The following is an 18,620-nucleotide window of genomic DNA, read 5'->3' as shown; positions in this document are numbered from 1 at the left end:
AAAAAAAGAAAAAGGAAAACGAAGAAGAAGGAACATCGTCTTCCTTCTACAGAAGAGAGTCTCTCTCTTTTTTCACCGCCTTTGAAAGAAAGAAAAGGGGATTTCTGTACTTATAAACCCTTACCTCTTTGTATATATCACTCTCTCTAGAAGAAGAAGAAACCTTTTCCCAATTGTTTCACGAACTCGCCAGGAAATGGCAGATGACTTGGCGAATCTCTGCCGATTTCTCTTTGACGACACCGCCTTTCCTCCCTCTTTGTCGTCTTCGGCATCTTCAGATCTCTTTTCTCGACGTTTACGCTCCGATGATTCGATCAAGCGTGGTCTCCGTTCTTTCTATCTCCTCCTTCGCTGGGGTATCTCTCCGATCGACGGAGATGATGATTCCTCCGGCAAGCTACGCTTTCAGACCTGGTCCGATTCGCAAGTTCAGTCACTTGTTTCGATTTCCCAGGCGATCCTTCTACTATCGCGATCTCTTTTAGGTACTACCGACTTTGACACTGATTAGTTATTTTTTCTTAAATCAAGGTTTAGGTCTGTACTCGCTGATTGTTTGATTATCATAGTCCGTCTTCCACTTTCTGAGCTTTTGATGTTTGCTACCTTAGATGAGCGAGTTACTTGTTGTTGTTTTCCAGATGAAGCAGTAGTAATGACCTCGAATTAATCATTTTCCTTACTGTTTTTCTTTTTTCAGTGGACCAACTCGAACCAATAGTTTTGGGTGTCATCCAGGAGGTGATGGAGTTCTCCCTCAGCTTCTTGGAGAAGTCAAATTTTAGACAAAATGATTTGAAAATGCAGGTTTGTTCTTTTATTTTGATCTGTGTCATTCTTTTACTTCAATTTGTCATAGAGATTCGCTAGGGTAGTCTTTATCGTTGGATATTGCTCTCCACCTCCCCTAGTCGTCATGACTGTCTGTAAGTCTAGGAAATCTGCTTGAGGACCTTGATCTGAATTTTTATTTTTATGAAGCTTTTTGTAAGTCTTTATCAGGTCCTGATACTTTGTGGTTAGGTTTCATTGTTGCACCGTAGATATTAGTTACATATGCTCACCAGCATGTTTTCGTTTTAAATTTTCAGTGAGGGATATAGTAGAGTTACAGGCTACTTCCATTACCCAAACAATTTGCGGCCTAATGTTTTTGTTTCTTACTGTGTTTCTATCAAGCTTGACTGCTTTAGTAATCTCTCCAAATGCTTGCTTCCTTGCTTGATTCAGATAAACATGGAAGTACTTTTGGAAATTGCTTCTTTTGATGCAAGTGAGAAGCAATATGATATATTACCAGCTGTCTCTCCCGCTGAAGTTACAGAACTGTGGCCAGCGTTTTCTGGCGAGCATGATAATATGGAATCATATAGCCTTGTGAAATGTACTTTTCAAGGTATATTATTGCTACCAATCCACTCAGCAATTTGTTTTCTTACTTCAAACTTATCTGATTACCTTTACATCCTTTGACATGTCAAGCAGGGGGCAGATGCTCAAATGAAGAGAAGCCAGTTGACCGGCTTCTAATTACGCTGATGTCTGAATGCATTGAATCTGATGTCCAGGCGCAGTCAGTAGTAAAGCCCTCCTTTCAACAAGACTCTAGAAACTTGAATCCCTTAACTCGACACCTGGCTGTTGTTCACCTTGGCTGTGTTTTTCGTCTGATTATGGTCTGCAAAGAGCTTGTTCAGTTGCCAAGTGTGTTAGATGAGAAGACAGTTGATCAAGCTTTCCTTGATAAATTGTCCTTCTGCTTAAGAATTTTGAAGCTGCTTGGAAGTCTTTCCAAAGATGTTCAAAGTATAGAAAACGATGGCTCATTGTTACAGGCAGTAGCTTCATTTACGGATGCTTTTCCTAAGCTGTTTAAGGTTTTTTCTGAATTCGCTAACCACACAGCTACAGAGGGTAATATTGAGAGTCTTTCTCTTGCGCTGGTGGAGGGATTTCTTAATCTTATCCAACTCATTTTTGGCAAGAGCAGTGTTTTTCAGAATGTCCAGGCATGTGTGTCAGCTTCTATTCTCAACAATCTAGATGCCTCAGTGTGGAGATATGATGCGTCCTCTTGTAATTTGTCCCCTCCTCTTGCTTACTTCCCTCGGTCTGTCATCTACACATTGAAACTCATTCAAGATCTCAAGAGACAACCATACCATATCCAAGATCTGAGGATTTTAGAGTCAGAAGTCACCTATGACAATACCAATCCTTCTGTTGATTCTGTTTATTTCCATCTGCGCCAGGAAATGATCCCGTTGCTCAAGTGCTTCACGGTCGAGGATATAATGAGAGTGATATTTCCTTCATCAAGTCGATGGATGGATGACTGCTTCCATCTTGTTTATTTCCTCCATCGCGAAGGTGTAAAATTACGTCCAAAAGTGGAGAGGACGTATTCCAGTTTAAGATCCAACAGTTTTGCGGAAGTCGAAAGCCAAATTTCTCATGACGATGAAGCCCTGTTTGGGAACTTGTTTTCTGAGGGTAGCCGTTCTCTGTGTTCAATAGAACCAAATGATCAACCACCTGTTTCCGTTAGCAGCAATTTACCATTGCAAGCTGCTAGGGAACTATTGAATTTTCTTAGAACGTGCATTTTTTGTCAAGAATGGGTTCCTAGTATATACGAAGATGGATGTAAAAAGCTTGACACTAGTCACATTGATATCCTGCTCAATATAGTAGGCTGTAGTATTGAAGACAAGGCTTCTGATGGTGGTTGCATGCTCCAAGATGAGGGGAAACCTGGACACGTTGCCTTTGAGCTGTTACTCAATCTCCTGAGAAGTCGTGCTCTGTCCGATTCTCTTGAGTCCTACCTTTTTCAGCAAATCCTTGTTGTTGAAAATAGTGACATCAGCTATAATGATAAGACTCTGGCGCTGTTGGCTCACACTCTTCTTTGCAGGCCGGGATTGGCTGGGGCACAGCTAAGAGCCAAAATTTATGATGGTTTTGTTAATTTTATTGCCGAGAGAGCAAGAAGTATATGTGCTGAAGCTTTGAGTCTCAAGGAGTTGACTGCATGTCTTCCCTCTGCTTTCCATATTGAGATTCTTCTTATGGCTTTCCATCTATCAAGTGAAGAAGAAAAGGCAAAGTTCTCAAATCTCATTGCTTCGTGTCTGCATAAAGTTGATACCCCGTCAGGAATTTGTGATGGTCCCCAGCTGTCCAGCTGGGCAATGCTGATATCTAGGTTGTTAGTGCTGTTGCACCATATGTTGTTACATCCAAACACATGCCCAACATCATTGATGCTAGATCTAAGGTCTAAACTGAGGGAAGTTCGTAGCTGTGGTAGTAATTTGCATGTAACCATTGGTGATCATTTATCTTCTTGGGCGTCTGTTGTAGCAAGGGGCATAACTGATTCATGGGCTGAAGAGGAGTCAGTCAACCATCTGATGAGTCAAATGATTGACTTTTCCCCACATCCTCCTACATTTCAGAATGATGTATCTGCTGCCAAAACTCTAAACTTGAATTATGGAGATTTATCTGCTAGTTTGTCCCGGGTTTTGGGGTTGTGGAAGGGAAAAAAGGCAGGAAAAGTGGAAGACCTAATAGTGGAAAGATACATTTTCTTACTTTCTTGGGATATTGCTCGTATCAACTGTGCATTGGATAGTCAGCCTTCCTTGCATGTTAATTACCAGGAATTGGACATATCTAGCTCTGTGGATCTCATCTGTACCAGTCATTTGCTTGTTGGCGACATTAATGTTGCTGGTAAGAATACAGAGTTGAGAAACATTCTGATCGGTGTTTTAAGTCAGCTCCAGGCAGCACCTGAGCAGGTGGTTGAGGATTTGGGTTGGGACTTTATTCGCGGAGGATCCTGGCTCTCCCTTCTGTTGTACTTTCTTGATGGTGGTGTCTGGGGTTATTGCAAGAACAATTCATGTTCAGAGATCGATCCATTCTGGAGGGAGTGCGCATCTGTTGACGCCAATTATGTTGCTGCTGCAGAAGGTGTAGTCTCTTACTTGATGGAGACTGGTGATATTACAGAACTGCTGAGAATGCTTTCATCATTGGTTAGCAAATATTTACGAGTGTATAAGAAAGCTTTCCTTGCAACTTTTAGCGCTTGGAATCATCATGGTCATAGTTCGCCTTCTCTGCTACTTCTCAAGCATACTCAATTTGGCAAAAGTCTCCAAGGTGAATATGTGAAGATTGGTGACAATTCTCTCCATCTTCAATGCATTTTTTATCTGTCGAAACTGGATGCTCTGGGTGATGGAAGAGGTTCGGGTGTTTTATGGAAAGTGTTTTGGGAATTTATGGTACATGGGTTTTCCACTAGTCTTCAAACTTCCAGTGCGATTCTTCTTTCATGTATTCTAAGCATAAGATGCATTGTGCTGACAATAGATGGCTTACTCAAGCTGGGCAACTCAAAGGAGAAGTTTGGGGTAGATACTTGTGTACTTCATCAGATACTTGATTCTATCATGATTATTAAGTTTGATCAGGTATTCGAAAATTTTCATGGGAAATGTGAGGAAATCCGTCAAAATATATGTGCAGCGTTGCAGCTTCCAGATTTGACGGAGTTGTTCCTGATGAAAGACATGGAGGGGTTTGTAAGAGATATCTGTGCTGAGCAGATAGATAGAAGCCATGTGCTTGAAGGGGTGATTACCAAGATTGTTGATGTTATGGATAGTCTAAGCAAGGATTCTTCGAAATCGGATATTTTCAAATTTTATCTTGGTGTAGATGCAGTCTCTGAGACTACCAGGGAATTCTACCAGTTGCAACGTGGAGATCTCTCTGTTTTTATTGACTCATTGGACTACTGTTCCTTGGAACCGGTTAACATAAAAGTACTCAACTTCCTTGTTGACCTCTTGTCTGTGGCTCCATCCACTGATCTCAGGAGAAAAGTACAGCAAAAGTTCATTGACATGGATTCGATAACTTTATCTGGGTGGCTGGAGAGAAGACTGTTGGGTTCCTTCACTGAGGAAATAGATGGGAAAAAGACTGCAAAAGGGAATTCTCTTTCTTTCAGAGAGGCAGCAATGAATTTTATTAATTGTCTTGTGTCATCTACTGACGACCTACAGACCAGAGAGTTACAGAATCATTTATTCGAGGCCATGCTGATCTCCCTCGATACCGCATTTCTCTCGTTTGATACCCATATGGCTATGTCATATTTTAACTTTGTTCTTCAACTTGCAAGGGAAGACAACCTGATGAAGATGGTTTTAAAGAGAACTATAATGCTGATGCAGAAGCTTGCTGCTGATGAGAAGTTGCTTCCTGGTTTGAAGTTTCTTTTTGGTGTGATAGGCACCTTATTGAGCAACCGTTCTCCAAGTCATGGAGAGAGTTCATGTTGGCAGTCCTTGACAAGCAATAAGAATACTGCAACAGGTCCATTGGTTCCAAAACTTTCAGGAACCGCGAAAAAATCTGACACATTGGCTCTCCCTGTGGATCAGGAAGGAAGCTCAATATCACTTGAATGCGATGTCACTTCTGTCGATGAAGATGAAGATGATGGAACATCTGATGGTGAAATGGCCAGCTTAGACAAGGAAGATGAAGAAGATGCCAACAGTGAGAGGTACCTTGCCTCAAAAGTCTGCACTTTTACTTCCAGTGGCAGTAATTTCATGGAACAACATTGGTATTTTTGTTACACATGTGACCTTACTGTGTCCAAAGGTTGCTGTTCTGTTTGCGCAAAAGTTTGCCACCGGGGTCACCGTGTTGTCTATTCACGATCGAGTCGTTTTTTCTGTGACTGTGGAGCTGGGGGTGTTAGGGGAAGCAGCTGTCAGTGCTTGAAGCCACGCAAATTTAATGACATTGGAAGCGCTCCAGCTCGTGGTACAAATAATTTCCAATCCTTTTTACCCTTGTCTGAGGATGCAGAGCAGCTTGCAGAAAGCGATTCAGATGTGGAAGAAGATGGTCTCGGGGAGGAAAACCACGTTGTGTTATCTATCCCTAAAGAAACTCAATATAAGATGTCACTGCTACTAGAAGAGCTCGGCATAGAGGACCGAGTGCTGGAGCTTTTCTCTTCTTTGCTTCCGTCTATCACTAGCAAAAGAGACTCTGGCCTTTCGAAAGATAAGCAGGTCAATCTCGGGAAAGAAAAGGTTCTTTCGTTTGACACAGATCTTTTGCAGCTGAAAAAAGCATATAAAAGTGGGTCACTGGACTTAAAAATAAAGGCTGATTATGCTAATTCAAAGGACCTTAAATCTCTTTTAGCCAATGGTTCCCTTGTCAAGTCTCTCCTGAGTGTTAGTGTTCGGGGTCGCCTTGCAGTTGGAGAAGGTGATAAAGTTGCTATATTTGATGTTGGACAGCTAATAGGGCAAGCCACAATTGCACCCATAAATGCAGACAAGGCCAATGTTAAACCACTTTCCAGGAATATTGTTCGTTTTGAGATTGTTCATCTGGCATTCAACCCAGTTGTGGAGAATTATCTTGCTGTTGCAGGCCTTGAAGATTGCCAGATACTTACGTTAAATCATCGAGGTGAAGTCATCGACAGGCTTGCTGTTGAGCTTGCCCTGCAGGGTGCATACATCAGGCGTATAGAATGGGTTCCTGGTTCACAAGTTCAGTTAATGGTTGTTACAAATAAATTCGTGAAGATTTATGATCTATCCCAGGATAGCATCAGTCCAACACAGTACTTCACCTTGCCAAATGACATGATTGTGGATGCTACCCTTTTTGTTGCTGCTCGTGGGAGGGTTTTCCTTCTTGTTCTTTCAGAACAAGGGAATTTGTACAGGTTTGAACTATCTTGGGGCGGTAATGCAGGTGCAACACCACTTAAGGAAATCGTTCAAATTATGGGAAAGGATGTTACCGGAAAGGGTGCATCTGTCTATTTCTCTTCAACATATCGACTGCTTTTCATATCTTATCATAACGGAAGTTCTTTTATGGGTCGACTCAGCTCAGACGCAACATCCTTAACTGAGACATCTGGCCTGTTTGAGGAAGACTCAGATTGTAAGCAGAAGGTGGCTGGATTGCATCGTTGGAGAGAGTTGTTGGCTGGCAGTGGATTGTTTATTTGCTTTTCCAGTGTGAAATCAAATGCTGCCTTAGCTGTGTCCTTGAGGGGGGATGGGGTATTTGCACAGAATCTCCGTCATCCGACTGGATCATCTTCCCCTATGGTCGGAATAACAGCTTACAAACCTTTGTCAAAAGACAATATTCACTGTCTGGTTCTGCATGATGATGGCAGCCTTCAGATTTATTCTCATGCTCGGAGTGGAGTTGATGCTGACTCAAATTTCACAGCTGAGAAGGTTAAAAAATTGGGTTCTAAGATACTAAACAACAAAGCCTACGCGGGTGCAAAGCCGGAGTTTCCCCTTGATTTCTTTGAGAAGACATTTTGCATTACAGCAGATGTGAGATTTGGTAGTGATGCTATTAGAAATGGTGATTCCGAGGGAGCAAAACAGAGCTTGGCATCTGAGGATGGCTTTATTGAGAGTCCCAGTCCTTTGGGCTTCAAGGTATGGTTGGTTTTCTCCAGTAATTTTTCTTTATAAGTTTATCTGTGTAATATGCTTGATTATAACTCTTAAAGAGTATTTTGACGGTGTGATTATAATGATATGGGTCACTTGTGTCTAGTTATCTAACTTTCTCTCTTTCAGATATCTGTCTCCAATCCAAACCCTGACATTGTTATGGTTGGCATCCGGATGCATGTGGGTACTACATCAGCAAGCTCTATACCTTCAGAAGTGACCATTTTTCAAAGATCGATTAAGATGGATGAAGGCATGAGGTGCTGGTATGACATCCCATTTACAGTGGCTGAGTCACTTCTAGCTGATGAAGATGTTGTAATCTCTGTGGGGCCGACTACTAGTGGGACCGCACTGCCCAGAATAGACTCGCTTGAAGTATACGGGAGAGCTAAAGATGAATTTGGCTGGAAAGAAAAAATGGATGCTGTGCTAGATATGGAAGCTCGTGTGCTTGGTCATGGTTTGCTTCTTCCAGGCTCTAGTAAAAAGAGAGCGTTGGCACAGTCTGCTTCTGTAGAGGAGCAAGTTATCGCTGATGGTCTTAAGCTCCTATCAATCTTTTATTCAGTTTGTAGGCCAAAGCAAGAAGTAGATCTTGGCGAACTCAAATGCAAACAGCTACTCGAGACGATTTTCGAAAGTGATAGGGAAACTCTGTTACAAACTGCAGCTTGCCGTGTCTTGCAGTCTGTCTTTCCAAGAAAGGAGATATACTACCAGGTAATGATCCTACCATATTCAGTCTAGCATCTTCACATGCTATTTTTGAGCAGATATGCGTGAAAGTTGTATGTTATTTTTGGCATTGATATATCTGTGCTGTTGTAGGTCAAAGACACCATGCGACTTCTTGGAGTGGTCAGGGTGACCTCTTTACTTTCTTCAAGGTTGGGCATTTCTGGTACTGGAGGCTCGATTGTTGAAGAGTTCAATGCTCAGATGCGGGCGGTGTCTAAAATAGCTTTGACCCGAAAATCAAATTTCTCTGTCTTTCTGGAGATGAATGGTATATGTGCTTTCTGTTAATATCTACAGTCTATCTTTTTCCATATGTAGTCGAACACAATATTGTTTCTTTTACCCTTGTAATATGTAATAGGAGCGACTGTTTGTCATACAATTATCGTGTTCCTTTCATATAGCTTTGTTTATATGAGATATGTTTGTTCTGTAGGCTCTGAAGTGGTAGACAATCTGATGCAAGTGCTCTGGGGTATTTTGGAGTCAGAGCCACTGGATACACCTACTATGAACAATGTCGTGATGTCCTCCGTTGAACTAATCTATAGCTATGCAGAGTGTTTGGCATCTCAAGGAAAGGATACAGGGGTTCATTCTGTGGCTCCTGCGGTTCAGCTACTGAAAGCACTTATATTGTTTCCCAATGAGTCTGTACAAACATCCAGCAGGTGTGTTCTTCTGTATGGTTTTTATACTCTGTTCTTTTAGATATGGTCCAGTCTTCTAAATAAGTTTCTTTACAGCTTGGCCATATCATCAAGATTACTTCAGGTTCCTTTCCCAAAGCAAACAATCTTGACAACAGATGATTTGGTAGACAATGTTACAACTCCTTCGGTGCCTATCAGAACAGCTGGTGGAAATACGCATGCCATGATTGAGGAGGACTCTATAACTTCATCTGTTCAATACTGCTGTGATGGCTGCTCCACCGTCCCTATCCTGAGAAGAAGGTGGCACTGCACCGTTTGTCCAGATTTTGATTTATGTGAGGCATGCTATGAAGTGTTAGATGCAGATCGTCTTCCACCACCACACACTCGAGATCATCCCATGACTGCACTTCCAATAGAAGTGGAATCACTTGGTGCAGACACCAATGAGATTCAGTTCTCTGCGGATGAAGTAGGTATTTCAAATAGGTCACCGACGATAACCAGTAGCATCCCACAAGCTTCAACTCCATCGATCCATGTCTTGGAACCTGGTGAATCTACTGATTTTTCTGCCTCAGTGACCGATCCTGTTTCTATCTCAGCTTCAAAGCGTGCCGTTAATTCTTTAATTCTCTCTGAGTTTCTCCTAGAATTGAGCGGATGGATGGAGACAGTATCCGGTGTTCAAGCTATTCCTGTCATGCAATTGTTCTACAGATTATCATCTGCCATTGGTGGAGCCTTTATGGATAGCTCAAAGCCCGAAGAAATAAGCTTGGAAAAGTTAATTAAGTGGCTTTTGGGTGAAATCAATCTCACCAAGCCGTTTGCTGCTTCAGTTCGCTCTTCCTTTGGGGAAATTGTGATTCTTGTGTTTATGTTTTTCACCTTGATGCTTCGTAGTTGGCACCAGCCTGGTAGCGATGGTAGTAGCTCACGATTAGGTGGAAATACAGATGCAAATGATCGGAGGGGTGTCCAGAGTTCCACTCTAGTTGTTTCCCAGTCTGCTTTAGATGTTCAAGAGAGAGATGACTTTGCGTCTCAGCTGATTCGCGCATGCAGTTTCCTCAGGAATCAAGAGTTTGTTAATTATCTAATGAACATACTTCAGCAGCTAGTGCATGTTTTTAAGTCTCGTGCGGCCAATGTTGAAGCACGTGGATCAAGCTCTGGTTCAGGTTGTGGAGCCATGCTCACAGTCAGAAGAGATTTACCTGCGGGTAACTATTCCCCCTTCTTTTCGGATTCATATGCAAAAGCCCATAGAGCAGATATATTTGTGGACTATCACAGGCTGCTACTTGAGAATGTGTTTCGCTTAGTTTATACCTTGGTTAGACCTGAAAAACAAGAGAAAATGGGAGAGAAGGAAAAGGTTTACAGGAACACTTCTTCTAAAGATTTGAAGCTGGACGGTTTCCAGGATGTTTTGTGCAGCTATATTAATAACCCTCATACAGCTTTTGTTAGGAGGTATGCTAGAAGGCTGTTCTTGCATCTTTGCGGAAGCAAAACTCAATACTACAGTGTCCGAGATTCTTGGCAGTTTTCCAATGAAGTGAAAAGCCTATACAAGCATGTTGAAAAGTCTGGTGGTTTTGAAAACAATGTTTCATATGAAAGGAGTGTAAAGATTGTGAAGTCGCTTTCTACAATTGCTGAAGTTGCTTTGGCGCGGCCTCGGAACTGGCAGAAGTACTGTCTCAGGCATGGAGATTTTCTGTCCTTCTTACTGAATGGCGTATTCCATTTTGCAGAAGAGTCTGTTATTCAGACACTTAAACTCCTCAATTTGGCCTTTTATCAAGGAAAAGATGTGAGCAGCTCAGTGCAGAAAGCTGAAGCAACTGATGTAGTGACAGGCTCAAACCGTTCAGGATCTCAGTCCGTGGATTCAAAGAAGAAGAAAAAAGGTGAAGATGGGCATGATTCTGGATTGGACAAATCATATGTGGATATGGAAGGGGTGGTAGATATCTTCAGTGCCAAGGGCGGAGATCTCTTGAAACAGTTTATAGATTTCTTTTTGCTGGAATGGAATTCGAGCTCTGTTCGCACTGAAGCAAAGTCCGTTGTTCATGGCTTGTGGCATCATGGAAGACACTCGTTCAAAGAAAGTCTGTTAGCAGCACTTTTGCAGAAGGTTAGATACTTGCCAGCATATGGTCAGAATATTGTTGAGTACACAGAGCTTGTCTCCTTGTTGCTCGGCAAGGCTCCAGAAAACAACTCAAAGCAAGCAATTAACGAGCTTGTGGATCGTTGCCTGAACCCTGATGTGATAAGGTGCTTTTTTGAGACGCTGCATTCTCAAAACGAACTCATTGCCAATCATCCAAACTCCCGTATATACAGCACTCTGGGTAATCTTGTGGAATTTGATGGTTATTATCTTGAGAGCGAACCTTGTGTTGCCTGCAGTTCTCCTGATGTGCCATATAGCAAAATGAAGCTTGAAAGTTTGAAATCCGAGACAAAGTTTACAGATAACCGCATCATTGTGAAATGTACTGGTAGTTATACGATACAGTCTGTGACCATGAATGTTCATGATGCACGAAAGTCAAAGTCGGTGAAGGTCCTAAACTTGTATTACAACAATCGCCCTGTCTCGGATTTATCAGAGCTTAAAAACAACTGGTCACTGTGGAAGCGCGCCAAAAGTTGCCATCTGTCTTTTAACCAAACTGAACTGAAGGTGGAATTTCCTATTCCTATTACTGCATGTAACTTCATGATCGAGTTGGATTCCTTCTATGAGAATCTTCAGGCGTTATCTCTTGAACCATTACAGTGCCCTCGATGCAGTCGACCTGTTACTGATAAACATGGTATTTGCAGCAACTGCCATGAGAATGCTTATCAGTGCAGGCAATGCCGTAACATAAACTATGAAAATTTGGATTCTTTCCTCTGCAACGAGTGTGGCTATAGCAAGTATGGGAGGTTTGAGTTTAACTTCATGGCAAAACCAAGCTTCATATTTGATAATATGGAAAATGACGAAGATATGAAGAGGGGATTGGCTGCAATAGAGTCGGAGTCTGAAAATGCTCACAGGAGATATCAGCAACTCTTGGGCTTCAAGAAGCCGCTTCTGAAGATAGTATCAAGCATTGGTGAAACTGAAATGGATTCGCAGCACAAGGACACTGTCCAACAAATGATGGCATCTTTACCTGGTCCCTCATGCAAGATAAACCGCAAAATCGCGCTTTTGGGCGTATTGTATGGTGAGAAGTGCAAAGCTGCTTTTGATTCTGTCAGCAAAAGTGTACAAACACTGCAGGGGCTACGCAGAGTTTTGATGAGCTATCTCCATCAGAAAAACTCAAATTTTTCTTCAGGTGCCTCAAGATGTGTGGTCTCAAAGACCCCAAATAATTGTTATGGTTGTGCCTCTACTTTTGTCACTCAATGTCTTGAGATTCTTCAAGTTCTGTCAAAGCATCCAAGATCTAGGAAACAACTTGTTGCAGCTGGTATTTTGTCTGAGTTGTTTGAAAACAATATTCACCAGGGTCCGAAAACAGCTCGTGCTCAAGCTAGAGCAGCTCTTTCTACTTTTTCGGAGGGTGATCTGAATGCAGTGAATGAGTTAAACAATCTGGTACAGAAGAAAATAATGTACTGCCTTGAACACCATCGTTCCATGGACATTGCGCTCGCCACTCGTGAGGAGATGTTGTTGCTTTCAGAAGTATGCTCTCTCACGGATGAATTTTGGGAGTCAAGACTGCGCCTTGTTTTTCAGCTACTATTTTCTTCCATTAAATTGGGTGCTAAACATCCTGCGATATCAGAGCACATAATTCTTCCCTGCCTTAAGATTATTTCTGTGGCATGTACACCTCCAAAACCAGATACAGCAGAGAAAGAGCTAACGATGGGAAAATCTGCTCCTGTAGTGCAAGGAAAGGATGAGAATGCTGCTGGCATCATAAAGTATTCGTCAGAAAGTGAAGAAAATAGCCCGGATGTGTCTCAGAAGACGCGAGATATTCAGCTTGTGAGTTATTTGGAATGGGAGAAAGGGGCGTCATATATCGACTTTGTGAGGAGGCAATACAAAGTCTCTCAGTCAATTAGAAGTGCTAACCAAAAGTCTAGAACCCACAGATCAGATTTCCTGGCACTTAAATATACACTTAGGTGGAAGCGACGCTCTAGCAGGACATCTAAAGGTGGTTTGCAGTCATTTGAGCTCGGATCTTGGGTCACAGAGCTTATTCTTAGTGCTTGTTCTCAATCTATCAGGTCCGAGATGTGCACATTGATTAGTTTACTCTCTGCCCAAAGCTCACCTAGGCGCTACAGGCTGATCAATTTGCTGATAGGCTTGCTTCCCGCTACGCTTGCAGCGGGTGAAAGCAGCGCAGAATACTTTGAACTGCTTTTCAAAATGATAGAGACACAAGATGCACTTTTATTCTTAACTGTTCGGGGCTGTCTGACAACAATCTGCAAATTGATCTCCCAAGAGGTGGGAAACATTGAATCTCTAGAAAGGAGTCTTCAGATAGACATTTCACAGGGATTTACCCTCCACAAGCTCTTAGAACTCCTTGGAAAGTTCTTAGAGGTTCCAAATATTCGTTCCAGGTAAATTTCTCATCATTAAATCTATTGATCTTACATTGACTTCTTCATACGTGTCTAATGTTTTGAGTGTGGCAGATTCATGAGAGACAATTTGCTGTCTCATGTTCTGGAGGCCCTCATTGTAATCCGTGGCTTAATAGTGCAAAAGACGAAGCTTATAAATGATTGCAACAGACTCCTAAAAGATCTTCTTGACGGACTTCTGCTTGAAAGCATTGAAAACAAAAGACAATTCATCCGTGCCTGTGTTTCTGGACTGCAAACCCATGCAGAAGAGAAAAAAGGACGTACCTGTTTGGTAAGAAGAATTGTCATTCGGACCACTGTATCATCTTTAAAATAGTATTTTTGGAGATATTAATCACGTTACAGTCTCTGGAGATTTTCTATACTTCTCTTTAGGCATCACTTGAAGTCGATGACATTTATTTTGTTATAATTAACATATATCCTTGACTAGTTTTTTGACCATTTCAATTGTATTTGCAGTTTATTCTTGAGCAGCTTTGTAATTTGATCTGCCCGTCAAAACCCGAGGCTGTATATATGCTGATCTTGAACAAATCACACACGCAAGAGGAGTTTATTCGGGGATCAATGACGAAAAATCCATATTCGAGTGCTGAGATTGGCCCACTGATGCGGGATGTTAAAAACAAGATCTGTCAGCAGTTGGACCTCTTAGGTCTACTGGAAGATGACTATGGCATGGAGTTGCTTGTAGCAGGAAACATCATTTCACTAGACCTGAGCATAGCTCAAGTTTATGAGCTGGTTTGGAAGAAATCAAATCAGTCTACTACTTCACTGACCAACTCCGCACTTTTAGCTTCAAATTCAGCTCCTAGCAGGGATTTCCCTCCGATGACGGTGACATACAGACTTCAGGTTTGTGACCTTTTTCTGGTGAATAGCTAGGCCAAAGATGGTTTTGCTCACCTTTACTTACTGTTTAGGCCCCTTATAAAACAACTAGTTATTTCGTGTTTCTGTTTTTACTAAAAGCTGTGACAAATATTGGCAGGGGCTAGATGGTGAAGCTACGGAGCCTATGATCAAGGAATTGGAAGAAGATAGAGAAGAATCACAAGATCCAGAGATTGAGTTTGCAATAGCAGGTGCAGTTCGGGAATATGGTGGTCTGGAAATTTTACTTGATATGATCAAGGTAAGCTTCGTAAAACTACGAAACGAAATTGGGATCCTCCCACTCTCTGTCACTGCTCTGTATACTTACACTGGTCTGTCCTTAGTGTTTTAGTGCACTTTTAGGTACACCGTGAAGAGGAATAGTTATATTACCAAAGTGGCTTTTTAAGATAAATTTAATGTATTTGAACGAAGCTGGTTAAGGTCGCAGATTAAATTTATACTGATCATTTTGCACTTTGCAGAGTTTACGAGATGACTTCAAATCTAACCAAGAAGAGATGGTTGCAGTTCTTGATCTCTTAAACCATTGCTGCAAGATTAGAGAGAACAGGCGAGCTCTACTCAGGCTAGGGGCTTTAAGCGTACTTCTTGAAACAGCTAGAAGGGCATTTTCTGTAGATGCTATGGAGCCAGCTGAAGGTATTCTTTTAATTGTTGAGAGTTTGACACTTGAAGCAAATGAAAGTGACAGCATCAGCGCCACGGAAAGTGCTTTGACTGTCAGTAACGAGGAAACTGGAACTTGGGAACAGGCCAAGAAGATAGTGCTTATGTTCTTAGAAAGGCTAAGCCATCCTTCAGGGCTTAAGAAATCGAACAAACAACAAAGGAACACGGAGATGGTTGCTAGAATCTTGCCTTACTTAACATATGGCGAGCCTGCAGCTATGGAAGCACTCATAGAGCATTTTAGCCCTTACCTGCAAAATTGGTCCGAATTTGATCAGCTTCAGCAACGTCATGAGGAGAACCCCAAGGACGAGAGCATTGCTCAGCAAGCTGCGAAGCAGAGGTTTACTGTGGAGAATTTTGTAAGAGTGTCAGAATCTCTCAAGACAAGTTCATGTGGAGAGAGGTTAAAAGACATAGTTTTGGAGAATGGTATCATAGCTGTTGCTGTCAAACACATCAAGGAAATTTTCGCTGTCACAGGACAGGCTGGGTTCAAATCTAGCAAGGAATGGCTTTCGGCTCTTAAACTTCCCTCAGTACCTCTTATTTTGTCAATGCTAAGAGGATTATCGATGGGGCATTTGCCTACACAAACATGCATAGACCAGGGAGGTATTCTAATTTTACTTCATGCCTTAGAAGGAGTCTCTGGAGAAAACGAGATTGGTGCAAGGGCTGAAAATTTGCTAGACACACTCGCTGATAAAGAAGGAAACGGATTTCTAGAAGTGAAAGTCCGTGCTTTGCGAGATGCCACCAAAGATGAAATGAGACGCCGTGCACTAAGAAAGAGAGAGGAGCTCCTACAGGTAATTTTAATAATGAATCTCTCGCAAGGAAATTAAAAGTGTAATTTGGTCTTGTGACAATGTTTACCAATTTTTTCTTTTGTATCAGGGACTTGGAATGCGTCAAGAGCTATCTTCTGATGGTGGTGAAAGGATTGTGGTTTCTCAACCAATTCTTGAAGGTTTTGATGATGTAGAGGAAGAAGAGGATGGATTAGCTTGCATGGTGTGCAGAGAAGGCTACAAGCTCAGACCTACTGATTTATTAGGAGTCTACTCTTACAGCAAACGGGTGAATCTCGGTGTTGGCAATTCTGGAAGTGCACGTGGTGAATGCGTATACACTACCGTGAGCTACTTCAATATCATTCATTTCCAATGCCATCAAGAGGCGAAAAGAGCAGATGCTGCTCTTAAAACCCCGAAGAAAGAATGGGAAGGAGCTATGTTACGTAACAATGAATCTCTTTGCAACTCTCTCTTCCCTGTCAAAGGTCCCTCAGTGCCCTTAGCTCAGTATCTTCGTTATGTTGACCAGTACTGGGATAATCTCAGTGCTCTTGGTAGAGCCGACGGGAGCAGACTCCGTCTACTGACATACGACATTGTCCTGGTAAGTTAAAATTTTGTTCTGAAACGTTCACGATTACTAGGTGTAGGCGTTTGGTTATATGGTATTAAAAATTAGTTTTGTTTCATAGTCAATCCAAACTGCATTCCAAACAGCTCATCAATCGCGTTGGTTAATTTCGTTTCGTATTTGCTCTGTGATTTGCTAACAATTTGTGTTTCCTCTGTAGATGCTGGCTCGGTTTGCAACAGGAGCTTCTTTTAGCGCGGATTGCCGAGGTGGAGGAAGAGATAGCAATTCCCGTTTCTTGCCTTTCATGTTCCAAATGGCCCGTCATCTTCTCGACCAAGGAGGCCCCATGCAACGCACCAACATGGCTAAATCGGTCTCATCCTATATTTCATCGTCTTCACCATCTACCGCAACAACGCCGCCATCTGACTCCCGACCCTTAACTCCTGGATCTCAGCTATCCTCAAGTGGAACCGAGGAAACGGTTCAGTTCATGATGGTAAACTCGCTTCTATCAGAATCATATGAATCATGGCTCCAACACCGTCGTATTTTTCTCCAGCGTGGGATTTACCATACTTTCATGCAACACTCTCACGGTCGGGTAGCTTCTCTCGCTGCGGAATCAACCAGTTCAGGAGGCAAAACTCAAGACGCAGAAACCTTAACCGGCGATGAACTGCTCTCTATTGTCAAACCAATGCTGGTCTACACCGGTATGATAGAACAGCTTCAACAGTTCTTCAAAGCAAACAAAGCAAAGAAACCGGTCCACGTCGAACCAAACAAGAAAGAAGGTACATCAAGTGGAGTAGAGCTTGAGGCATGGGAGACTGTAATGAAAGAGAAGCTATTGAATGTGAAAGAAATGGTAGGTTTCTCCAAGGAATTGATATCGTGGCTCGCCGAAATAAACTCTGCAACTGATCTGCAAGAAGCTTTTGATATTGTCGGAGTTCTGGCTGATGTTTTGTCCGGAGGAGTTACACAATGCGATCAGTTTGTCAGATCAGCGATTGATGTTGGGAATGGAAAAGGCTGAGAAAAAGTTTTGGTTTCGGGAAGGACGAAGAGCTCTATGTGTTTTAATTTGATCGTGTCTCTTGTCATTGGTATTGTGATTGATTGTCATTGTAGAAAAATTGTCATTGTTGTAAACACTTGTTTTGTTGTTTTATCAATGCAAAAACACACGTATTGCTCTTTGTTTAACATGGCAGCCATCTAATTACAACTCACTCGAGCGTGTCCAAATTTGAACCGCATTTGGCTTCGTTACAGGTGTAGCATTTTTATGCAAAATGTATAAGACCCGGTTAATTTGCATTTTCTTAGTTCAAATTCGGTTTTGGTGTTTCAAGATATTAAAAAAAATTATAAGAGCCCAATTTGAACTTTTTGGGTCAAGAATTGGATTTTGCTAATTTATCTCTATTCAATTATTTATTTATTTTTAGAACCAACTTTTGTGTCTGCCCACTAAAGTAGGAGTTGCTATCTATTCACGTACCGCTTTATCCGACGCGCACTTGAAGCGTTGATCGCGTCGAGTTTAAAGGGCTGGACTATAGTCTATAGTCCAAAGGAAACAATGTTTTTGGTCTACTTTTAACCCTTGCGGCAATATAGACGCCTTACGTCTTATGTTAGCAAAGACATAATTTGATGAAAATTTGTTTTTTTGTTTCTTGTTTTCTAAACTCAAAAACTTTTTTGTCCCATTCAATCAAAATTTCGTCATTTTTAGCACAAAATCTCAAAATAATTATCTTCTTTCAAGCACCCAAAAATTGACTACAACCAAAATTCGCAAAATGCTCATTTATATTGTTTTCGTATCTTTTCTTTTTTTCACGCAATGTATGTAAAAATATATGGACAGCAATAATTGCCTAAACTTGAGAATGGCACGTCATGCTTCAGGCATTGAGCCACCGACACTACTTTCTTTATGCTCGTGGAGATATTAATTGTTAAGTGTCCTTTTATTATTATATATTATTAATATATATTAATTTATATATCTCCACGAGCGTAAAGAAATTATATATTATTAATTTATATATTATTAATATAAAATTTTATATTAATA

General features: G+C 41.6%; 1 protein-coding gene across 1 annotated transcript; it reads left to right on the top strand.

Annotated features, from left to right (window-relative positions):
• Nucleotides 1–3: 3 nt before the first annotated feature.
• Nucleotides 4–17,740, top strand: LOC104744294 (auxin transport protein BIG). The gene is made up of 14 exons (XM_087487551.1): nucleotides 4–488; nucleotides 704–810; nucleotides 1,234–1,399; nucleotides 1,489–7,529; nucleotides 7,674–8,270; nucleotides 8,379–8,556; nucleotides 8,725–8,959; nucleotides 9,035–13,552; nucleotides 13,628–13,850; nucleotides 14,042–14,440; nucleotides 14,577–14,720; nucleotides 14,947–15,966; nucleotides 16,055–16,558; nucleotides 16,746–17,740. Exons 1-14 carry the CDS (start codon nucleotides 197–199, stop codon nucleotides 17,568–17,570), a joined length of 15,249 nt encoding a protein of 5,082 aa, XP_087343677.1. The 5' UTR covers nucleotides 4–196; the 3' UTR covers nucleotides 17,571–17,740.
• Nucleotides 17,741–18,620: the final 880 nt, after the last annotated feature.

Source organism: Camelina sativa, chromosome 15 (genome assembly GCF_030686135.1).
Source record: "Camelina sativa cultivar CO46 ecotype springtype chromosome 15, ASM3068613v1".
Taxonomy (NCBI): Eukaryota; Viridiplantae; Streptophyta; class Magnoliopsida; order Brassicales; family Brassicaceae; genus Camelina; species Camelina sativa.
The sequence above is the reverse complement of the archived record's forward strand: the minus strand, read 5'-3'. Positions and strand labels throughout refer to the sequence as shown.